The following is a 23,314-nucleotide window of genomic DNA, read 5'->3' on the forward strand; positions in this document are numbered from 1 at the left end:
GACAGAAAGACAAGGAGATGAGAAAAGAAGATTATGAGAGAGAGAGAATATGAGAGAAAATAAGAGAGAATGAGAGAAAAATGAGAGAAGACAGAAAGAGATGAGAGAAAGAGATTATGAGAGACAGAATGTGAGAGAAAAAATAAGAGAGAATATGAGAGAGAAATGACAGATGACAGAAAGAGAAGAGAAAGAGATTATGAAAGAGAGAGCATATAAGAGAATGAGAGAAAGAAAATATGACACAGAGAGAGCGATGAGATGAGAGAAGACAGAGAAAAATGAGAGGAGATTATGGGAGGGAGAATGTGAGAGGAAAAATAAGAGAGAGAATATGAGAGAGAGAGAGAGACAGAAATGAGAGAAGACAGAAAGAGAAAGAGATAAGAGAAAGAGATTATGAAAGAGAGAGAGAATGCAAGAGAGAAAATATGACACAGAGAGAACACCCATGGAACATGCCATCCACCTCTCTCCTTACCAAGGAGTCACTGCTAGCTCCTAACTCCCTCCAACTAGACTGAGGAAGTGTATATAATTCTCTGTCCCCTGGGATCTACACATCTTCTTCCCACTTCTGATTCAGAAGTTGAGCTTGTGAGGGAGGAGAGAAGACAACATCATCTTCTGGGAAGAGATCTAGACCAGGGGAGGCCAAAGATTTGGGTTCTCAGCTTTGCCACAAACTGTGTGACCTTCACTGTATCATATAAGTTCTCCAGGTTAAATTCAAGCAATAAAACTAGAATTAATAAAACTAGTTGCTGGGGAAAATGTTAATAATGCCAATTCAACTTAAAAGTGTGTTATGCCCATGTTCCACTCCACCCCCCCCTCGAAAACTGGTTATTAAACATTTACTATCACACTTTTGTCTGTGTGTGTATTTATACATATACGTAGGTACATTTACTAACTTTATATTTATCCTATCTATATTTTGTAAATATTTGTTGTCTCTCCCATTAAAATGCAAGCTTACAGAGAGTAGAGATCTTTTCTTTCTTTCTACTAGCATTTCTGGCATCTGGCATATAGATGGCACTTAATAAATCCTTGTTGATTGACTGACTGAGAAGGCATATGAGTTATTTTTTGAGAAAGAATAGTGGTAGATGTCAGAAATGGTCTCTTCTCCCAAGCATCATGCCTGGAAGTTACTTTAAAGCAGGAGGTGGACGGTGGGGGGAGAATGGAGTGCAGCAAATATTTGGCATCCTCTTTTGTTATCCTTTTCAATAAACAAGGCTGCTGGTACAGACAGGAGGTGGGGAGCAGCCAGGCCTCATTTGAGCTCTTAAGAATTTCCTGTAGGTTTTGTCTTTCCCCCTCAAGAGATTGCCTCTCAGGGCTGAGCCAGTAGAGAAAGATTCTGACCACACACATATCCCACAGTTGAGACACAGGCCTGGCAGGCAGCTGCATCTCCTGCAGGGAGGCCCCAGTAGGCACCCTTTGGGGAGAATTTAATCTGGAGGGCCATGGTTAGTATCCTTTTCCCGAGAAGGGTAGAAGATGGGGGATCAGGGATGATTAAGGAGGGCCCACACAGAAACTGGGTGTTTGCAAGCAAATAAGTATTCTAGGGCAGAGTAGGGGACATGGAAGGACCTAAAGGTAGCCACAGGAGAACTTTAAGGAACAAAGAATCTCTGTTTCTCTCTTAAAACCCGAGCTTCAATTTCTTTCTGCCTTGCATTGTTCAAGACATCTTCATGGTTTCAATAACTTTGTGAGGTAATATTTCCTTTGACTCTCGCTAACAAGGCACAGTAGCACACGGGTAGAATATTGGAGTTGGAATCAGAGAGACTTGGGTTCAAATCCTCACTCTTGACCCATACTGGCCACACAATCCTGGCCAAGTCATTTATCCTTTCAGAGAACTAGGCAATTCCAAGCCTAAATTGCAGAAAAAGTGCTGACTGGCATTAATAGAAGAAAACTCCTCTCTGGAGAGTTTCTTATATTAATTAATTCAGGGGTCCAATCCCTCTCCCTATCCTTCCAAGAATAGATCAGACTAGGGGACAGCTAGATGGCGCATTAGATAGAGCTCCGGCCTTGCAGTCAGGAAGACCTGAGTTCAAATCTGACCTCAGACACTTGACACTTACTAGCTGTGTGACCCTGGACAAGTCACTTAACCCTGACTGCCTCACCAAAAAGCAAAAAATAAAAATAAAAATAAATTTAAAAAAGAATAGATCAGACTAGATGGCCCTTGGGGACCCTTTCCAGCATTAAAATTCTGTGATTCCATGGGCTATAAATGATACCTATAGTACTTATCTCATAAAGTTTTTGTGAGGTTCAGAAGAGATAATCAGTATAAAGTGATTCATTTGCCTTTTTAATGGGTGGGGGAGGGAAAGGAATAAAATTTAGAAGTGAAAATAAAATACAATTGAATTTAGAAAAAAAAAAGAAAAGAAAGAAGGAAGGAAGGAAAATAGAACATGGGGAGTTTAAGTGATTTCTCAAAGAGGACATGGCTGGTTAACAGCAAAGCCAGAGCTAGAACCTGGGAACCTTCCCAACTCTAGATTTATGGTCCCTTTGGCTTCCAGTTCTGTGTTCTTTTCCCCACTTCACACTAGGTCCAACTAGAGGCACTACACCAGTGCCACGGTTGCCCTGAACTTCAAAAGGACCTGGGATCCAAGAACTCCCAGAGTTTCTCCCAAACAGTTAGTGGGGGGAATGGTTCTTTGGGAGGGGTAGAGGGATATGGAGGAAAATCTAGGTGACATAAAAAGAAAACATGTCAGCGAACATCTATGTTAAAAAAAAAATGTTAGAAAGGTTTCTCCCTCTTCACCAGTGGAGCATCCAAGGCACAAAGACCTCTACCAAGAAACTTGGCAAATCCCCCAAGAAAGCCAGAAACTGAATGTGGGAATTCCCACTCCCCTGCCCACTTCCTTTTCCTCCCCCACCTCCACCAAGCAAGTCTTTCCAAGTCTGAGCAAATGTACATTTCCTTCCGTTGTATAGTGAAGATGGTCTTACAGGATTTTCATAAATCCACAGCATATTAGAACTAAAAAGGACCTTAAACATGGGCTAGTCAAACCCATCATTTTACAGATGAGGGAGTTAAGTCTCAAAAGGGAAAGATCATAAGAGATCCCAGAGGCTATTGAGTCCAGCCCCTTTATTTTGTTGTTGCTACTATTGTTTACCCTTTGTTTAATGATGTGATGAGGATATCTTGACAAAGTCATCTCTCTTCCAGAGTCATCGAAGTCCAGCGGCAAGACAAAAGTCAAGATGACTGCTGATGGCCTGGGATGCAGTGGATGACCTTGGCCTAATTTACCATCACAAAAATATCAATCTGAGAAGGAAGCAGTGGGTAGAATGTCCCTCATTTTACAGATGAGGAAACCAAGGCACAGAGTAGTTAAGTAACTTACCCAAGCTCACAAAGCTAGTAAGTATCTGAAGCCAGATTTGAACTCAAGTCTTCCTGACTCCAAGCCCAGTACTTGATCCGGTGTACCACTTATCAGCCTCAAATGAGATAATATGGGTAAAGTGCTTAGCACTATTCCTGGCACATAGAAGGTGCTCTACAAATGCTTAATCTCTCTTCTTCTTCCTCTATTTCCTCCCTTATAGCAACAGCTGTTCCTTCTGCTGACCTCCATGGTCCTTGGCACATTATGAGGATCCCAGCTGAACTGGGGCTGGTTGTTAGCAGGACATCACCTTTCCACAAAAGCCTCCCAGCATTTCTCAGCTCCGATCCTAAATAAGCCTGTATATTTGAGAGTTTTGAGAGAAAAAGAAAATCTTTGCACGTCCTAGTGGAAGTAAACGCCTGACTAATACCAGTTTCCACTTCCTAGGACTTTTCAGCTTGCAAAACACTTTACATACAGGGCATACCAAAAGCTTGAGTGTAGCTCGAAGCTTTAAAAGTTTTTAAAATGCACTAAGACGTGTAGGACATCCTGCACATGATCTCATTGGAGTCACCCAAAGACCCTGTGAGGTACGTGATATTCTTATCCCCATTTTACAGGTGAGAACCATGAGGCTCAGAGAATTTTGGTGACTTACCCAGGGTGACTTATACAGCTCGTTAAACATCTGAACAAGTTGAGAACCCCTGAAATAGAATGATATCACATGGGCTGCCAGGGGAAATGGTGGGAATGCTGGGTTCAAGCCTCCCTGCTCAGGCTGAATCCCAGCCCTGTCACTTACTGCGCTACCTCTGTGACCTTGGACCTTAAGTTTTTTCATCTATAAAATGAGGGGGCTGGCTGGGCTACATGGCCTCTCGAGTTCCTTCCAGCTCGAAATATAGGATTCTATGGACACAAATAAACAAATATCATAGTAATTTGAGGAGGAGGATGGAGCACTAACATGGGGGGGGGGGGAATTGGGAAAGGCTCCAAGGTGGGGTAAGCACCTAAGCTGGGCCCTGAAGGAAGAGAAAGACTCTGGAAAGGGGAGACAAGACAAGGAGTTCACTCCAGGAATTAAATAACAAGATAATTAACGATACGAGGCAGCGTATGCAAGTGCCAAACAGCAGAGAAAGGAAAAGAGGGAGAGAGGCCTGAACAAGGCCTTGAAGGAACAATAATATTCAGGCAAAGAACGGCAGAGAGGTTATGTCAGGAAAAAGCAAATGGCAACAGAATGAGCAAAGGTCCAGAAGTGGTATGTCCTGGGTTCCAGGAACAGGAAAGCAGGAACAAAGGGCTCGTGTAAAGGAATAACGGAAGGTAAATCTGGAGAGCTAAGCAAAGAGCAAAGCATGGAGGCTCTTGAATGCCAAGTCTAGGGCTGGGCCTTGGCCTGCCCCTTTGATGCCCTTAAATGCCTGCACATACATGCATGAGTGTGAGGATGCGTGTGTATGTAAACAGCACACACATGTAGGGATATAACCCACTCACTTCTACCACTCCTCAAAGGCTCACCTTTCCTCCCCTAGACCCCACCAATTCTGATGTAACCAGAGCAATCACTCTGGACCTCAAAGAGGAAAACTGACTCAGGGCAGCACAGTTGTAGCCAGAACACTGAACTAAAGTCAGAAGACCTGGGTTCAAGTTCAGCAAAAAGAATGGGCTAGTACTAGATGGGTACACTTTTTTCTTTTGCTCATGGCACAATATTCTTTTCTGTGAGGATCCAGGGCATACAGACTATGAAAGCTGTTAACAACACGAAGTAGAGTCAGAAGACAGCTTCCCTTCAATGTGCTTATTGTTGTTGTTGTTCAGTCGTACGTGACTTTTCATGACCCCATTTGGGGTTTTCTTGGCCTAGATACCGGAGTGATTTGCCATTTCCTTCTCCAATTCATTTGACAAATGAGGAAACTGAGGCAAGCAAGGTGAAGTGACTTGCCCAGGGTCACACAGCTGGTAAGTGTCCAAGGTTGGATTTGAACTCAGGAAGACGAGTCTTCCTGACTCCAGACCTATCACTCTATTCACTGAGCCACCTAGCCCCTTCCCTTCAATAAAAGTAGCCTTTTCTGTTGAGCCCTTTGCAAGTTCATGGTCTCATGTTTTTTTGAGGTTAATGTGTATGTGTAATAGGCAAGTATTGTTTACCTTGAAAATAATAAATTTACCATGCCATGGTAAGTAAAATTTATATTAACCAAAATTATTTACAAATTTTCTGCTATCTGCAATGACATAACATCTGCAATGACGTGTTATATCCTTTTAGATATGTTTTAGATAATCTCTAGGGTTCCTTCTAATAAGAAGAATAATAAATGAAATTACTATAGTAACTTCAGATTAAAATGCACTTTACAATATATCACCTTGTTTGATCCTCACAACAAGGCTATGAGATAAGTATTACAGGTATTTTACAGAGGAGGTAACTGAGGATCAAAAGAATTAAGTGATTTGCCCATCCTGGCCACACTTGTAGGAAGTACAGAAAAGAAGATCTGAACCAGGTCTTTCTAGATTCTACACAGCCTTCCTACTGTAACATCCTGTCTTTCTCTCTTTTGGCTCTCATGAGCTATGATTCTCTGTCATAGATGGTCTGGTAGGCTTGCATGTGGCCAAGAACATGAGAAGCCAAAATGCTTTAGCGACCATTTCTCAAAACATCAGTCAGCGTCATGAGGCAATAACCTCCCTTGTCCTGAGACCATGAGCATTACACTGGCCAAGTTTCTGCACTTGGGCCTAAGAGGCAGAAACTCAGGCTGAAGCTGAGATAAGCAGGCATTGTTCCCAGCTCTGGGGTCAAAGACCCAAGCAGCAGAGATCAGGGTCCTCTATGCCTGGTCAATCACTCCAAATATGAAACCTGACTCAGCCAGCTTTTCCCCCAGAAAGAGATTCTCATTCCCAAACCTGGCATTCAGCAGATTAGGAGAAGGGTTCTTTCTTGACTTGTTTGGATAAGAACCACTCAGTGGTCCTGGGGCTTAATAACTCTACCGCACTTCTCGAATCTGAGCTGCCAGCATGGTACAGTGAAAGTGTCCCAGATTTGGATTTGTAAATTCTGCTGCTTTTAACTTGTGTCACCTTAGGCAATTCAATTAACTTCCTTGGGCTTTTGTTTTCATTGTAAAATGGAGGTGTTGAACTAAGTGTACTCTTTCTTATCTTTAAGTTCTCAGTCTAAATCATTCATTTGGAAAGGTCCCCAAAGAAAGACCAGAAATGTGAGTGCTGTTAAAACTCTGGGTTACTGGTCTCAGGCCTGTGCTACAGCTCTCTGACTACAATCCAGGTCTTCAGGCTAATGAAAACAATGAACTCTCCTTGAAAAAGGGGTGGGGTGGGGATGGGGGTCCAAATGCAACGCTGGAGGTAAATTAGAAGGGGTTAAGTACAGGCATACCATGCAGATATTGTGAGTTTGGTTCCAGACTACCAAATTAAAGCAAACATCACCATAAAGCAAGTCACACAATTCTTTTTGTTTCACAGTGCATATAAAAGTTATGTTTATACTATACTATAGTCTATTAAGTGTGCAAGAGTATTAAGTCTAAAAAAAAAGTATCTATCTTAATTCTAAAATACTTTATTGCTAAAAAATGCTAACCATCTTTTGAGCCTTCAGTGAGTTGTAATCTTTTTTTGCTGGTGGAAAGTCTTGGCTCCATGTTGATGGCTGCTGACTGATCAGGTGGTAATTGCTGAAGGCTGGGGTAGCTGTGGCAATTTCTTAAAGTAAGACAACAATGAAGTTTGTTGCATCAATTGACTCTTCCTTTCTGTTCAACACTTTGAGGTCATTGTAGGGTTATTAATTGGCCTAATTTTAGTATTGCGTCTCAGGGAACAGGGAGGCCCGAGGAGAAGAAGAAAGCTAGGGAACGAAGAAAGGTAGTGGACCAATCAGAAAACACACACTCACTGATTAAATTCAGTCTTATATGGACTCAGCTCACGGCACCCCAAAATAATTGCAGTAGTAACATCAAAGATCACTGATCACAGATCACCACAACAGATACAATAATAATGAAAAAGTTTGAAATATCATGAGAATTACCAAAATGTCACACAGACACAATGTAAGCACATGCTATTGGGAAAATGGCGCTGATAGACTTGCTTGACGCTGACTTGTCACAAACCTTCAATTTATGAAAAGTGCAATATCTTCAAAGTCCAATAAAATGAAGCACAATAAAAGAAGGAATGCCTATACAAAGTCAAAGTAGTTTAACTAGGTAGGAGGGAAAGGTAGTGAGTGGTGGAACCTTAATGACACCTACCCACCCTCCCCTCCTCCTATTTCCCCAAATTAGGGGTTGGGAACCTTCAGAAAGGGCCCCACTTGAGGGCTACAGGGCCACACGTGGCCTCGAGGCCGCAGGTTCCCACCCCTGCCCCAAATCCCAAGAGAAAGGGGAAAAGGGGGTGTGGAGGTTAATAAGGTAAAGGAATAGGGACCTATCATCTCACTGATAGAGAGAACTCCTTTCTACCCACTACTTCATGCTGCCTCTAAGAGAAGACTAGAACAACCCCACGGGAAACAGCCTTAACCAAGGAAACTCCTCCTTTAAAATGCTACAAAATAAACATCTTCTGTGGAGGGTGATTAGGAGGCTATTCAGCCTACCCCCTCCCCTGATCATCTTCTAGGGGCTGAAGTAGTGATGGACAATTAAAGAATAACACTGTCTGCCAGGACCCCCACCTCCATGGGAAGCATCTCACCTTCAGCCTCCCCAGGCACTGACTGAGAACCTACCACCCTAGCAAGACGCCTGGCTTCATGTTACAAAAGCAGATCTAGGGGCAGCTAGGTGGCGAGTGGTTAGAGCACCAGCTCTGAAGTCAGGAGGATCTGAGTTCAAATCCGGCCTCAGACCAAACACTTGACACGTACTAGCTGTGTGACCTTGGGCAAGTCACTTAACCCCAATTGCCTCACTAAAAACAAAAAAACAAAAGCAAACTCTAACTCAAGATCCCAGCAAACTCTTGGCCCTGACTTTCTCTACTCCTCCCCCCACCCCTCCAAACAGGATCCACACCAGCAAGGGCAGCTGGTCCCCAGCGTCAATAACTGTCAAGATTTTTTACCCCCCCCCACCTCCAACAGATGCTCCCGCTCCCTCCTTCCTCAGGGTGAGTCAGCTCCCCTGCCTGGATAACTCAAACTGATCTCTAAACAGCCGGAGATTCTATTCTTCCTGCAAATAGGGCTTCTCTGACCCTTTGAAGCTGTTTCTCTTTGTTTTTTCACCTTTCAAAGAAAAAAAAAAGGGAGACAAAAATTCGACCTCACTCTTAAGAGCTTCCCAGGAGGCCAAAATAACTTCTGTGCTGTTTCTCCCATAAGGCATTCTGCATTGACTTTCCCAGAGAAATGGAGTAACCCAAAGGTAATAGAGTTATAGTCCTCATGGCCTGTTTTAGCCTAAAGAATGTATGTATGTATGTGTGTATATATGTATGTATATGTGTGTATGTGTGTGTGTGTGTACACACACATATAGCCTTGAGAGTGTAAATAAAGAAAGGCAGTGTGGTAGAAAAAGCACTGAATCTAGAGCCAAAAGACCTGAATCCAGGGTCTGTCACTTACAACCTATAACCTTAGAAAATGGATGGCACTTAACCCATCTGAGCCTCAGTTTCCTCATCTGTACCAGTACCTCCAAGTTAAAAGGGACATCGGAGGGATCGAGACCAACCCATATATGAGTGGGACTGTTTCCTCACCCCACCCCTCCCCTTACATTATCCCACTCAGTTGAATCAAAGTCCTTGACGGCAGCAGCTGTTTGATTTTATTTTCTCTTTTGTCTCATGCACCTAGCATAATGTGTCTTCCCCACTGTAGGTGCTTAATAAATGTTCACTGAACTAAATCTTACTCCTTGAGAAGTGTTCATCCAATCTTTAATTAAAGAGCTCCAGTGAGGACTCCCCCCAACTACCTCCTGTGCCAGTAAAAGGTGGGGGGGAGGGGGGTGAGAAGGAGGTCAGGTTAGATGGCCTCTCTAAATCCCAAGATCCTATGAGGTAATTATGAGAGTGCATGTCTATGAGTGTGTTGCTGCACATGCATAAATGAATCAGTAAGAGTGCATGTCAGTATGTTAATACACATTTCTTAAATAGGTCTTTCATAACCAGAAGGTCAGAAGAAATGTTGAAAAAAATTTCCATTCTCTTCAAATTATTATTTGCTTTCAAGATCTTGAAAAGAATTCTGCCCTGGGAGTCCTGGATTTAACAAACCTGATACACCAAATAACTCAGATCAGAGATTTCATCATGGGCCAATTTATTTTTTATTTTTGATACAAACTAGTTTTCAAAGATTACATCACCTTTCCATCAAGCCGTGAGCTTAAAAAGGGAAATTCCTGGGAGCCATGGACAGTCACAAATGAGAACAGGAGAAACAGATCAACAGGTCAGGTCTCTGCCCTGAGCCTAGTCAGAGCTCTTAATGAGAAACTGTTTAAAAATGAATAACAGTATGAGACTAGTTTGACCATACCAAAACGGTCAACTATACCGCCCTGAGAATAGAGAAGTCTACCATTCCCTTGAGTAGCAAATTCCCAAAGAGGCAAACATGTGGCCATGTTCCTTAAGGCCCACCTGAAAGCGGAAAATAAACCTCAGGCTGGGAACATTCATTTTTAAAACCACACACCAGTGTCTGGGTGCAGCTACCAGGCAGGGCCCTGGGAAACTGGTTTACGGTTGCAGTAAGACAAGGGTAAACAGAGTTGGCTGCATCTGTTATCCTCTCTGGTCCCCACACACAGTCTACAGGCTCTTACCTTCCTAACTCTTCTCCAATTTCATATACATCCTCCACCTTCTGCTGTTTGAAGGTCGCCATGTTTGGGCTCCTCATTGAGGCTTGGAGCTAATGCACCTGCCAATGGATGGGAAGAGGTGTTAGGATGGCCATACAAATTAGCACAAGCCCTCAAAGCCTGGACCTGGAAAGAAATCAGGCTGCAGAGAAAGGACAAACTAAAACAACAAGAAAAAATGAGCCCTTGGCTCTTTTAGAAAATCCATTCCCAATCTTTTTTTTTTAAACATTGTGACCCTCCCCTCCCCTGCCCAATATATCTTACATCACTAACTGTGGGGGGAAGAGGGAAAGAAAATTTCCCCCATAGGAGGTATTCTGGATACCACTACCACAAAGTTATCTGTTTGGTCTCCCTCTTTATGCTCCAATTTTAAAGTCAGGAGGAAGGCCCAGAAGGAGTCAGACAAAATAGTACATATAACCGAGAGTTTATTGGTGCCGTCACCACTGCCAAAAAGCTGGCCCACATTTCTGATCTCTATAAGCCCTTTAGATTCCCCTGTCTGGGCAACATTTCTTTGGCTATTGGTGCTTGCCATCATCAACTGTATCACTGCTTGGGCCCTGTTGAGTCTGGAAAAAGATCCACTGACTTTTTGGCACAGTGTATTAAAACCTGTATGTGAGGCCAACTAAAGTGGGCCATCTGAAATTGTTCTTGGCAGTACTACACTAACATCCCACTTATCTGGGGTTCAGATTTCCAGCCACTTCAAAGACCCAGAACACATGCAGCCCCACGTGTAGAGGCAGGCAAGAAAAGCTCACGAATCCTGAAAGAGCTGTCCAAAGTCCATGTACCTTCCTCCACAGAAGAGGTGCTCAGGTAGGTAACCCTTGCTTGACACATAATTCTATCTCTAAGTCTATGTGCCTATGATAGGAATAGTCTGAAAGTAAGAGAAGAAACAACCAAAAAAAAGTATAAAAAGCAGACATAGGAATTTTAGAGTAGAGCCTTCTAGGTTCACTTAGTGTAGGAGTTACTAACATTCTATACATCACTAGGAAGAAACTTCACTAAGAATCAGGGGAAAAATTACAGTAACCTTGAGGTATTACTTCAAACCCATCCAATTGTCAAAAATAACCCAAAGTGTCAAAATGCAATGCTGGCAGGGTTGTGTAGAAACAGGCACACTCATTTATTGTTAGTGGATTTGGATATTGGTAGATCTTTTTGGAAAACAATCTGGCAGTACACAGAGTCATAAAACAATCATGTCCTTTGCCTAATACTATTATTTCGAATACACTGAAAGAGTATTACCCTAAAGAAGTTTCTATTCCAACACACAGACACACACACACACACACACACACACACACACAATCAAGGCACTAAGGCAATAAGCATTTATTAAGTGATTGATTTGTACCAGGCACTGTGCTAAGCCCTGATGATACAAACACAAGCCAAAATATGGCAGACCTGACCTCAAGGAGTTTACATTCTAATGGGGGGGAGATAAAACATAAAAGGAAGCTAACAAGCAGGAGAAGGGTGGGAATAAGGGGTACCAATGTAGGGGCGTGGTGTCTGAAGTCTGTAGAGTAAGAAGCTGAAACAGGAATAAAGTATAGCCAGCCTGGGCACATCCCCAAAATGGAGGCCCAGAAAGGAACTCACCAATGTGGTGAGAAGAGGGGTAAGTTACATGGCAAAAGCATATTCCAGGATAAGAAGGCTCCAGGTGCAAACACTTGCAAATCAAGAAGTATTTATTAAGCATTTGCCCAAAATATGCCAGGTAATGGGGATACAAATAAAAAAAAATACAGCAATCCCAATCCCTATTTACATTGTTTTTTATACAAACTAGTTTTTGGAAAGATTACATCACCTTGGGATGTAAGCTTTCTATTTACAGGAAGCTTATATTCCAAAAAGGGAGACAACTAGAAAAATGAAAATATAAACAGCATAAATATAAAGTGAATAGATACAAATATATAGTTAATAATAATAGCTGGCATTTATATAGCACCTATGTGCCAAGCAATGTGATAACACTTTACACATATTATCTTATTTGATCCTTCATGACCCTGCAAGGTAGTTGCTATTATTATCTCCTTTTGATGGTCCAGAAAAATGAGGGAAACAGGTTAAGTAAGTTGCCCAAGGTCATATAGCTATTAAGTGTCTAAAGCTGGATTTGAACTCCTGACTTCAAACCCACTACACTAGCCACCTAACCACCTCAATAGAAGGTAATTTGGAAAAGAGGGAACTAGCACTTAGGGGAAATCAGGGAAAGGCTTCATGGTGTAGAAGAACAGCGTGTGATCTATGTTGTAAGGGAAGAGAGTTCCATCTTCTACACCACGGAGCCTTTCCTGATTTTCCCAACTGCTGTCTACGCTTTCCCAAATCACCTATTGAGGCAGGCAGACTGACAGAGGTAAGGAGGGAGTGAATTCTAAGCAAAGCACAGAGATTAGAGACAGAGTGCTGTGGGTGAAAGACAAAAGGTCAGTTTGACTGGATCCCAGAGTTTGAAAGAGAAAGTCATGTATAATGAGGATGGAAAGATGGGTTGGGACCAGGATGGAAAGGGCTTTAAAAGCTAAATAGAATTTATATTTTATCCTACAGGAAACAGGAAGCCACTGGAGTTGATTAAGGAGGGGAGTCACCTGTCCAGATCTGAGTTTAAAGAATATTCTTTTGGCAATAGTGTGTAGGATGTATTGGAGAATGGAGAGATTTGAAGCAGGAGACCAATTAGGAGGCTAATGAAATAGTCCAGGTGAGAGGTAATGAAGATCTGAACTAGCCTGGTTGCCATTTTACTGGAGAGGAAGAGAGACATTCAGGAGAGATACTAGAGAGGTAAAAGCACAAGATTTTATTAGAAGAAATAAAGATGGTAACAAGCCTAAACACCTGAGTGATTAGAAAAATAGTAGCATCCTCAATAAAAATATAAGGAATTTGAGAAGAGGAGTAAATTTGAAGGGAGAAGGGGAAATCAGTAACAGGAAATAAGATCTGCAATAGTGGATCCAATATTGGATATTGGAACCCACCCATGCCTGATGATCCTGTGGGCATTACTCTGCCCCACCCTAAATGAAAAGAAGGAAGCAGGGCTCTCACCAGTCACTGCCCCTGAGCCAGGGTCCATCTTCTAAGGGTTGCCTGCTACCATTACAAAATGATCTGATGTACAGGGCAGATGGGGAGTCTGTGGATGGGATGCCAATTTTTCCTAAGGGCACTTGTGCAGCTGATATTGTTTGTACCTGGGTAGCAGTTAGGTTATTCCCGCATTGTAACTGCTCTAAAGAGTGATGCCAGATACAGAAGGGGAAAAGTTGGGAATTTGCACAGTAGAGGGAGGGACAGGGAGAAGAGAGGTGTGGTTGAGTTCAAGACAAGCCCCACTTGAGGGTGGGATGGGATCCACTTTCCACCTCCCACTGGTTGGCCACATAACCCTTTGAGGTCAGACCACAATGCCCCTGGGATAAAGCCCACATGAGGGAGCAAGGTCCTCTATTTTGGAAACCACTGGCCCAGAGCATTGAGAAGTTAAATGACTTGCTTAGGGTCACTCAGCTAGTATGTGTCAAAGGTGGGGCTTCAACCCAAGTCTTACTAGTCCATATTTTGGAGGAGAGGGGGCCTTTCTCGTAATCTCTCAAATCACAGCTGCTCTTGTAGCTGCCTCTTTCTATGTTTAATCTGGAAAAGAGTGAGGGAAAACCGACGGACAGCCCATTTGCTACTCTCATGGTCATGAAATGAAAGGAACCAGAGGAAGACTCCCAAGCAGGGTGGGTAGATGGAAATGCACAGACAAGGCCAGCACAAGACAGAAAAGCAAGAATGGATTGCAATCAACAGCAGTAGAGGACCCCCATAGAAATATTCAAATGGAGGGTGGCTTGTTAGAGAAGAATAAATTCAAAAACAGGTAAAGATTGCCAACCTTCCCAAAATGATTTTACTTCATTTATTTAAGACAAAGTGTATGGTGAGAAAGTTGGAGAAAGATATAGGGTACAAAACTAAGTGGCCAGCCTCATTCTAGTCAATTCAACTATGATTCGGTAATTTGCTTGGTGGGCTTTGGAACAGTAGTCCCTTCCTAGGGGAGGGGACAATACCTCTGGGTTCTGGGCCAAGGTCTGCACTAAATAGCCAGGAACTTAAGTTAAGTTAGGCCAGGAGACCTTAACTTAAGCTAATCACTTCATTTCTCAGTCTTTCATAGAATGACAGACTGGACAGCCTTTTTTATTTTATTTTATTTTTTTTTAGGTAATTGGGGTTAAGTGACTTGCCCAGGGTCACACAGCTAGTAAGTGTCAAGTGTTTGGTCTGAGGCCGAATTTGAACTCAGGTTGTCCTGACTTCAGGGCCGGTGCTCTATACACTACGCCACCTAGCTGCCCCAGTCTTTTTCTTTTTTTCCAGTCATTTTTCAGTCCTGTCCATCTCTTCATAACCCCATTTGGAATTTTTTTGAGTGGTTTGTTATTTTACAAATGAGGAAACTGAGGCAAACAAGGTTAAGTGACTTTCCCAGGGTCACACAACTAGCAAGTTCTGAAGTTGGATTTGAACTTGGGAAGACTCCAGGCCTGGCATTCTATCCACTACTACACCTAGGTGCCCTGGGCAGAGTCTTAGAGATTATCTAATGTAGTGTCGCTTCACTTTTTTGTGTGTCATGAACCTCCTGGGCAGTCTGGTGAAACCTATGGACCTTTGGTCAGAATACTTTTTAAAAAATTCATAATTGAAAAAAATGCTAAATTTTAATTAGAGGTGTGTTAAAATACAGTTGTAATTTTTTTCCCATCCAAGTTCACAGATCTCATGAAATCTTTCTATAGCAAGAGGTCATGAACTCCATTCCAGGTTAATAACCCAATTCCAATCTAATGAACTCATTTTGTAGATGAGGAAATGAAGCCTGGAGAAGTTAAGAGATGGAGTAAGTTAAGTTCCCCATGGGCACATAGAGAATAAGTAGCAGAGCTAGTATTCAAACCCAGGTCCTCTGGCTCCAAAGTCAGTTTCCTCTCTCTGACACCAGGATGCCCAACCTCATTCATCTGCTCCATGAGCAAGTTAAATTTAAAAAAAAAAAGGTGCCAGTAACACTGGGCTAGGGTTTAAGTTGGAGGGAGATTTCAATTTAATTTAATTTAATTTAACAAACATTTAAATGCTCCAGTACATAAGTCCTTTTCTAAGGATACCAAAACAAAACAACCTCCTGTTTCAAAGAATTTTGTTTCCTAAAGAGAAAAATTGAGATAATAATTCTTGCACTTAGAGTTGCTGAAATGAGATAATAAGCATGAAAGAATTTTTAAGATTTTACTGAAGTGTAAAAAATTATTATTTTGCCTCCGAACCACCGACCCCTCCCCCCAGTCTCCCAAGGCACAATTCTCAGCTACCACACCCCACCTCTAACTGCCACCCTATGAGAACTTAAGCAATTAAGGCATATTTTGCAAAGCAAAATACAACCAAGAAAAAAAAAGGTAAAACCAACCATTGGTCAAAGCTCTAAGAGATCAGAAATTACCTTGGTGGACAGGCTTTCTTCTGCCTGACAATCAGATTGTTTTAGCCAGCTCAAGGAGAGCTTGTATCACACCACAGTGACTCTTATGAAGGTCAAATATGGCAGCAGGTGTGTAAATTTCATTCTCTTTCATCCTCTTCAGCCCTTTCTGCAACCTGAAGCTCAGTTCCTAGGACACAGTGGTCTCCCTTCCAAGAGGAAGGAAACCACTTCTTTCACCAACCCCCACTATGGGGGCCGTGGCATCTCCCCATCTTCACTCCCAGTGTTATTGCTTTATGTGTGCTGCTCCCCTACCCTTCGAGGGGCCAGTCAAAAGTCTTTCTGGCAAAACTTCACTCTTCACTTAACCTGGGCATAAATCACACAGATAGGTAATAGAACCTTCATTAAAGCCTCTTTGACCCCAGAGCATGCTCTCTTTGGACTACATGCACCCCTTACACTGTGGGTCCTTGATAAATACAGCAAAATCCATTTATATGCTGGTGTCCAAGTACACAATTGCCACCGTGGCTCTGGGCCTTGGGTTCATGACCTGGGGTCCTTGAAAGCAGGATTGGTCTTTTGCCTTTGTACCCCCAGGTTTTAGTGCACTACCTGGCACATAGTAGGTACTTAATAAATACTAGTTGACTATAACTTTGACTATGACTAACTGTATTTCAATATAATTATTGGGGAAAAAAAAGGTTAAGAACTCTTACTCTAGGTTAATTGATCTATCAGGCTTTTACTAGTAAGTAAAAACAAGTTAAGCCAGCTTCTCCAGCAGAAGTACGTTCCTTGAGGGAAGACAGTTTTCATTTTTATTTTACTTTGTATCCACATTACTTAGAGGAGTACCTAGTATACAGTAAGTACTTGATATATGTTTGTTGAATCGAATTGAAACCAATAACAGAAAATTCTGGCTTGACACAAGAGATGTTTATTTACTTTCCAAAAGGAGTTTTCACTTTATACAAGTAGTTATAAATTGTTTTTAAATAAGAAAGATCCTCTTTCCTACCCTGATCCTAAAGGATTTTCAAGTAGGGCTTGATTTACAAAAATTGAATTCACCCATAGTTTTTTAGGAAGACCACTGTTATGTCCACCTCCATTTTTTATGTTCAAGGACAAAATGTGAACTAAAACTCTGCAGCAATATTAAGTTCATTTGTATCTCCCTGGGTTGCCTTTACCTCTCTCAATCCCCGCACCAGAATTTTTGATGACTAGACATGTGCTAGCAGTTCAAACTCAGTATGTTCAAAACCGAACTTACGCTTTCCCCAAAAAACCCATTCCTACTCCTGACACAGATAGGTGGTACAATGTATAGAATGCCAGGTCTGGAGTCAGGAAGACTCATCTTCCTGAGTTCAAATCTGGTCTCAGATATTTACTAGCTGTGTGACCCTGGGCAAGTCACTTAACCCCATTTGCCTCAGTTGCCTCACCTGTAAAATGAACTGGAGAAGGAAATGGCAAACCACTCCAGTATCTTTGCCAAGAAAACCCCAAATAGGGTCATGAAGAATAGGGCACAACTGAAAAATAACTCAAGAATAATTTCTGACTTCCCTATTTCTGTCAATAACATCTCACTCCCTCCTACTCACACACATCCCAACAGCTGCCAATTCTACCCCCACAATACATCTCTTGCTTGTCCCTCCTTTCTATTCTCATTGTCACCACTTTAATCTACTCCCACATTACCTCCTGCATGGAGCTACAATCACATAACCAGTCTCCCAGCTGCCAGACTGACCTCCTTCCTATTGATACTTCATACCACTACCAAATTAGTCTCATTTATGAACAAATCTGATCTTGTAAGATCAAAAATATAGAGCTGAAAGGGAGAGCAAAGATGAACCCGATCCCCTCATTTTACAGATAAGGAAACCGAGGCCCAAGGATGTTAAGTGATTTGCTGGTAATCACACAAATAGTAAATGGCAGAGTCAGAATTCGAACCCAGGTCCTTGGACTGCAGGTCCAGTGTTTGTTTCATAGCACCACACTGCCACACCATTCCTCTGATCACAAAAAAAACTGGTGACTCCTTATTTGGACCCAATAAAAACCAGTATCATTAGCCTGGCATTCAAAAATCTTCCACAATACAATGCTACCCTACCTCTCCAGCCTTATTTCACACTATTCACAAACAATTACTCAGTGCTTCAACTAAACTGTATTGTTTACCATTTACCTATACATATCCTAAGGTTTCCTACTAGCATGCCTTTGCTCACCTCATTCTCCATGCTTGAAATATCCTCCCAATATCTACCTTTTGAATCTTACTCATCCTTTAAGACCTTGCTCAAATACCACCTCTTCCAAAAAGCCTTCTTTGGTTGATGTCTTTAGTCAGAAATTCTCTTTCCTTCCTTGTGGACCTGCAACTTGATGAGGTACTTTTTTCCTTACTTACATCATGTTTCATTATCTATTCTAATCATCTGTGAGTAACATATCTCCCCTGCTAGATTACAAACTCTGTGAGGATAAGAACTGTAACTTTGTATCCCTGGTGCCTACAATAATATTCTGTCTTCGTGGTAAGCCACATGATCAGAAGTCTTGGAGCTAGATACTTGGGGATCATCTAATCTAATCTCATTTTATAGAAGGGGAAACAGGTGACTAATAGAAATTTGCCGAATCGGTTTGAATTGAAACAATTGTCCGGGATGTGCTATTAGGGATAAGCTCTTCCTAGTGCCTCCAATCTAACACAACTAAAACTAGGCTTTTAGGTTGAAAGCCTGTTCTTTCTGAAGTGTATTTCTGTTGATGGCATGATCTTTCCCCACTTATTGAGACTCAAAACCTCAAAATCATCTTTGACTCTGCCATCTACCTGGTAGCTAGGCGGTGAAGTGGATAGAATGCTGGGCTTGGAGTCAGGAAGTCCTGAGTTCAAACACGGCCTCAGATGCTTAGTAGCTTGTGTGATGCTCGGCAAGTCACTTAACCTCTGTTTGCCTCAGTTTCCTCAACTGTAAAATGGGAATAACAGCACTTACCTCACAGGGTTGTTGTGAGGATCAAATGAGATCATACTTGGGAAACATTTAGCACACAGTAGGCACTTAATAAATATTTATTTCTTCCCTCCTTCCCCTTGCCACTCATATCCAATTAGTGGAAGATCTGGTATTCATAAGATGGTAGATTTCGAGCTGCAAAAGACCCTAAGGGACCATCTAGACCAACCTTTCTTTATAGATGAGGAAATGGTGGCCCATTAAGTAATCAGTCCAAGATCCCACAGAGAAAATACTGCTCACCAGGATCTAAATCCAGTACTCTCGGTTGTTTCTCCCACACCATGCTGCCCCACCCAGATCCAGGCCTTTATTACCTCTCACCTAGATTACTGCAATAACCTCTTAACAGATTCCTTCTTGTCTAGTGTCTCCTAGCTTCTGAGACATCCTGCATTTCACTACCAGAGTAATCTTCTTAATGTATAAGACCCCAAAACCTTCCTTTGATGAAGATCTTCAGTGATTCCCCAGAGCCTACCAAACAAAGCCATTCATGGCTTATTATATTATATTCGTGGGCCTCCAGAATCTGGCCTGAACCTACCTTTCCAGGCTTATTTTACATTACTCCCCATCATATATCCTGTGCTCCGGCCAAATTGAACCATTTCCTCATTGTTCCACCAACAGAACCTGAGCGTTCCTCTGCCTGTGCCTTTGATCACCGCTGAAATGCCCCTGCCCCATCCCCCCCACTCCAGGGCTGACCCTCCTCCAATGTCCCCTTCCAACTCTGCCTGTTCCTCCCTCACACTTGTCCCAGATCCCTCTGGCCAGAAGTCGTGTCTCCCTCCCCAGATCTCTCAAAGCACTCTGTGCCTCTCTTACGTTCTTATAATACATGAGTTTACATTACAGTTATTTAAATATGTGACCTCTCCCCTACTAGTTTATATATCTCATGAGGACTGTAGCTTATTTACCTCCTGTGTTTCCCTCAGATCTGCCATAAGGCTTTGTACACAGATACTTAATAATGTTTGCAGATTGATATGGCTCCTTTGAGAGGAACGCAGGTAACAGAGTACCTCAATTTAGAACTAAAAGAGACTTTGGAGATCAAATAATGCCTCCATTTTACAGATGAACAAACTGAGGCCCAGAGAGATTATAACTTGCCCTATAATAAAGGAAAAGAACCAGGATTTGAACCCACTCCTTTTGAGGTAAATCCAGTACTTTTTCCATGATACTATGCTGCCTCTGGGAGGGTTTCCAGGGTCCTTTGGCAGTCCAGGTTTAGCCAGACATTTAAGAAGTCTCCACTCTCACCACAAATTTAGGCCCCTCTCAGGATCAGCCTGGGATAGCTACTGCCTCTGGTATCTCAATTTTGATGCAAAACTCCTTCTGACAATCCATGTGTACCAGGGCCCCAGTTTACTGGTTCATGCATAGCTGGAATTACAGTGGAAGCCCCCAAAACAACCCACTGGCAGTGGTCTTGGGAACAGCCAAACAGACCATCAGCTTGGCTTGAAGCCAATTCTGTGGAGTGTGACATTCCACTCACCCTCAGCACGTTCATCTACAGTGACCCCACTTCCAACTTCCTCTTCCCCAAAGGACATGCTCCTGGCAAAGGAACTACTATCCAAGGCTCCAACTCATGCACCACTGAGGCAGTCAACCCCTTCTGGACTTACCTAAGGGACTGGCTCCCTGGGTTTTGGGGGTAAGTGGGGCTGTGAGTCCCAAGGCTGGCAGTATGGAAAATCTGAAATTCAACAGAGTGATCCAGCTGCCCAGCTACAAACCCATCTCCCTCCTTGCCTTCTTATGGATTAGTACACCCTCCCACCATACCTTCTTATGAAAACTATGAGGTCTTTCTAACCAACAAAGTCTTTAAGACTAATACTCCTTAAAGTTACCATTATCAAGGAAGACTTGAATTTTAACCAAGTTCAAAACACTGAGCCAAAGGAGAGATGGTATTAAGATTTCATAGGGCTGTATCCTGGGATGCCTTAAAATTACAATAATTGAAGGTCTGGAAGAGATCTCAGAAGCTATCTGATTCAACCTCCTCTTTTTACAAATTAGGCAGCTAGTGGAGTCTGGCAGAAAACTTGCAGTCAGGAAGACCCAAGTTCAGATCTGGCTTCAGATATTGAAAAGGGATGTGACTCTGGGCAAGAAAGTCACTTATCCTCTGTATGCCTCAGTCTCCCATATGTAAAACAGAGACCATAATAGTGCCTACCTCCCAGGGTTGTTGTGAGGGATAAAATGAGTTATTGGTAAAACATTTTGAAAATCTCAAAGCATTATGTACAGGTTAGATATTATAATAAGGAATCGAGTGCTAAAGAAAGCTCAGGGGCCATCTGGTCCAACCTCCTCTTTTTGCAAATAAGGAACTAAGAACTTTCCCCAGAGTTGAACTGACTTGCCCAAGGTCACAAAGATAGTAAATAGCAGAGCTTAGGCAACGTGGTACAATGGAAGGAGTGATGGCTTTGAAGTCAGACGACCTGGGTCTGACTCCTGGTTCTACCACTTGATAACTGTGTGATCTTGGGCAAATCACTTATTCTCCCTGTGCCTCAGTTGCCTCATCCATAAAATGAAGAGATTAGACTAGATGGCCTCTAAGGGCCCTTCTAGTTCTAAATATAATAACCTATGACTTTTTATATTTCCTGTGCTCTTTTCACTAAATTTCCAGATACCAGGAAATAGAGACAAATTTGGGAGAGATGGGAGCCTTTCCAGCCCCCTGAGACCATAACAAAAAAACAGGAGAGAGAACCAGGAGGAAGGATAACATAACCTGGTCTGTCAGGCACAAAAGCCCTTTGCCCTCCTATTGGTATGGCATACCATGTTCAATTCCCAACTCTCCACTAGGAAGTATCTTAGAACTCTAGTCATAGGGAGAGAACAGTCAGAGTGGGTAACAAATATGCTCTCCTAAGAAATCCACATTCTCTGCATCATTACACTTGGGTTCTAGGTCTAGTTTTAAAAAGAACTTCAACCCTCTCAAGTTCAAAGCACTTTGGGCTGAGCCACATAATATAGTGAGAAAAGTGTAGGACTGACAGTATGGAGATTTGAGTGTAAATGCTGTTCCAACACTGCGTGGCTATGTAATCTAAAGCAAGTTACTAAACTTCCCTGAGCCTCAGTCTCCTGATCTGTAGAATGGGGATAATATTTGTTATTACGTACTACCCAGGGTTCTCCTGTGGAAAAGCGCTATGCAAACTTTAAAATGCTGTAAGAAGTTATTATTGTTGCTATTTTTATTGTGCTTCCTTGGCTACCTGCCCCTAGGTAGCAAGGATGACCCTAAGTTTTAAATAGAGAAAGGCAGGCTCCATGAAAATGACTAAATGACAGTGTCAGGACTGGGGAAGTAGCAACGGTCAAACCAGGTCTCTCAGATCCATCTGCTGTCAGCCCCTAAACTTATCTCCATTAGCTCATATGAGACCAGGGGTATTACCCCAGGAAAAAACAAAGGAACCTGACTTTATGGTTCAAAGAAACAACCACCTTGGGGCATTTGAAGGTCTGTAGCTATCACCAAGCCCCCAATCCCACTGCAGCCAACAAGTTTGTCCAGGGAACATCTCCCACTCCCTGAGACAGGTGGGAATCGGGGTAGTGAGGTTTCTAAGAGCCAAAAGGATGAGAGGAACTTGGAGATTCACACGCTAAACAGAATTCCAGTTTGGATGACGCGATCTCTCTCTCCGAAGACTAGGAGAGGCGCCAAACGGAGGGGGGATTGCCTCCTTGGCCTCTGCCCACCCACCTTCAGCCTTGAAGGAGCCTGCTGTCCAAGGGGAGAAGTCTGGATATAGAACAGGAGGTGGAAGAGATGACCCACTTGGGCGCTCAGCCTGGGCCAGGAGTGGAGCCGGCACAAGGCGCTAAATCGAACTCGCTAAGAGCGAAGAAAGTAAAAGCCACCAACTCTGGCTAGGCTGCGACCCCGACGGATAAGAGTGAGGACAGCAAAGTGTTGTGGAGGTCCAAACTCAGCTCCACTTGCAGGACCAGGTAGGTGGAGGCTCTGGCTGTCAATCCCTGCGCCCTCTCCGCTGGGTGCTGGACCCCCCGGGAAGCTAAGCTGCAGCCGTCGGGTCCTAGAAGAGCCCCCTAGGCTGGGCCGTTTCCGTCGGGTCTCAGGGGCGCTACTCACCGCGGGAGGCTGCTGCGGAGGCTGCTGCTGCTGCTGCTGCTGCTGCTGCTGCGTGTTACTGCCGCTGCTGCGCCGGGCACGGGCACCGCGGGGACTGCGCAACTCTCCGCTCCAGCTCTCTGAGTGCTCCGGGAAAGGACCGACGCAGAAAAGGAGTAGGAGGGGAGGAGCGGGGCGGCTTGGACTCAGCCACCCGTTAGAGGCTAGCCCTTTGGTCCTGGGACAAGGGGTGGGGGTTG

The 23,314-nt window shown here is 43.1% G+C and overlaps 1 protein-coding gene across 2 annotated transcripts in view; it reads right to left on the reverse strand.

Annotated features, from left to right (window-relative positions):
• DAPK2 (death associated protein kinase 2) overlaps positions 1 to 23,114 on the reverse strand; it is a 187,077-nt gene extending 163,963 nt beyond the window's left edge. For both annotated transcript variants that reach the window (XM_027851777.1, XM_027851778.1), the window contains exons 1-2: positions 23,076 to 23,114; positions 10,274 to 10,371 (exon numbers count right to left, since the gene is read on the reverse strand). In XM_027851777.1, coding sequence (XP_027707578.1) covers positions 10,274 to 10,350 — 77 coding nt within the window. In that variant the 5' untranslated portion in view covers positions 10,351 to 10,371; positions 23,076 to 23,114. The remainder of the gene's footprint in view (positions 1 to 10,273; positions 10,372 to 23,075) is intronic.
• Positions 23,115 to 23,314: the final 200 nt, after the last annotated feature.

This window comes from Vombatus ursinus, unplaced genomic scaffold, assembly GCF_900497805.2.
Source record: "Vombatus ursinus unplaced genomic scaffold, bare-nosed wombat genome assembly UNPS02009205.1, whole genome shotgun sequence".
NCBI classification, from domain to species: Eukaryota; Metazoa; Chordata; class Mammalia; order Diprotodontia; family Vombatidae; genus Vombatus; species Vombatus ursinus.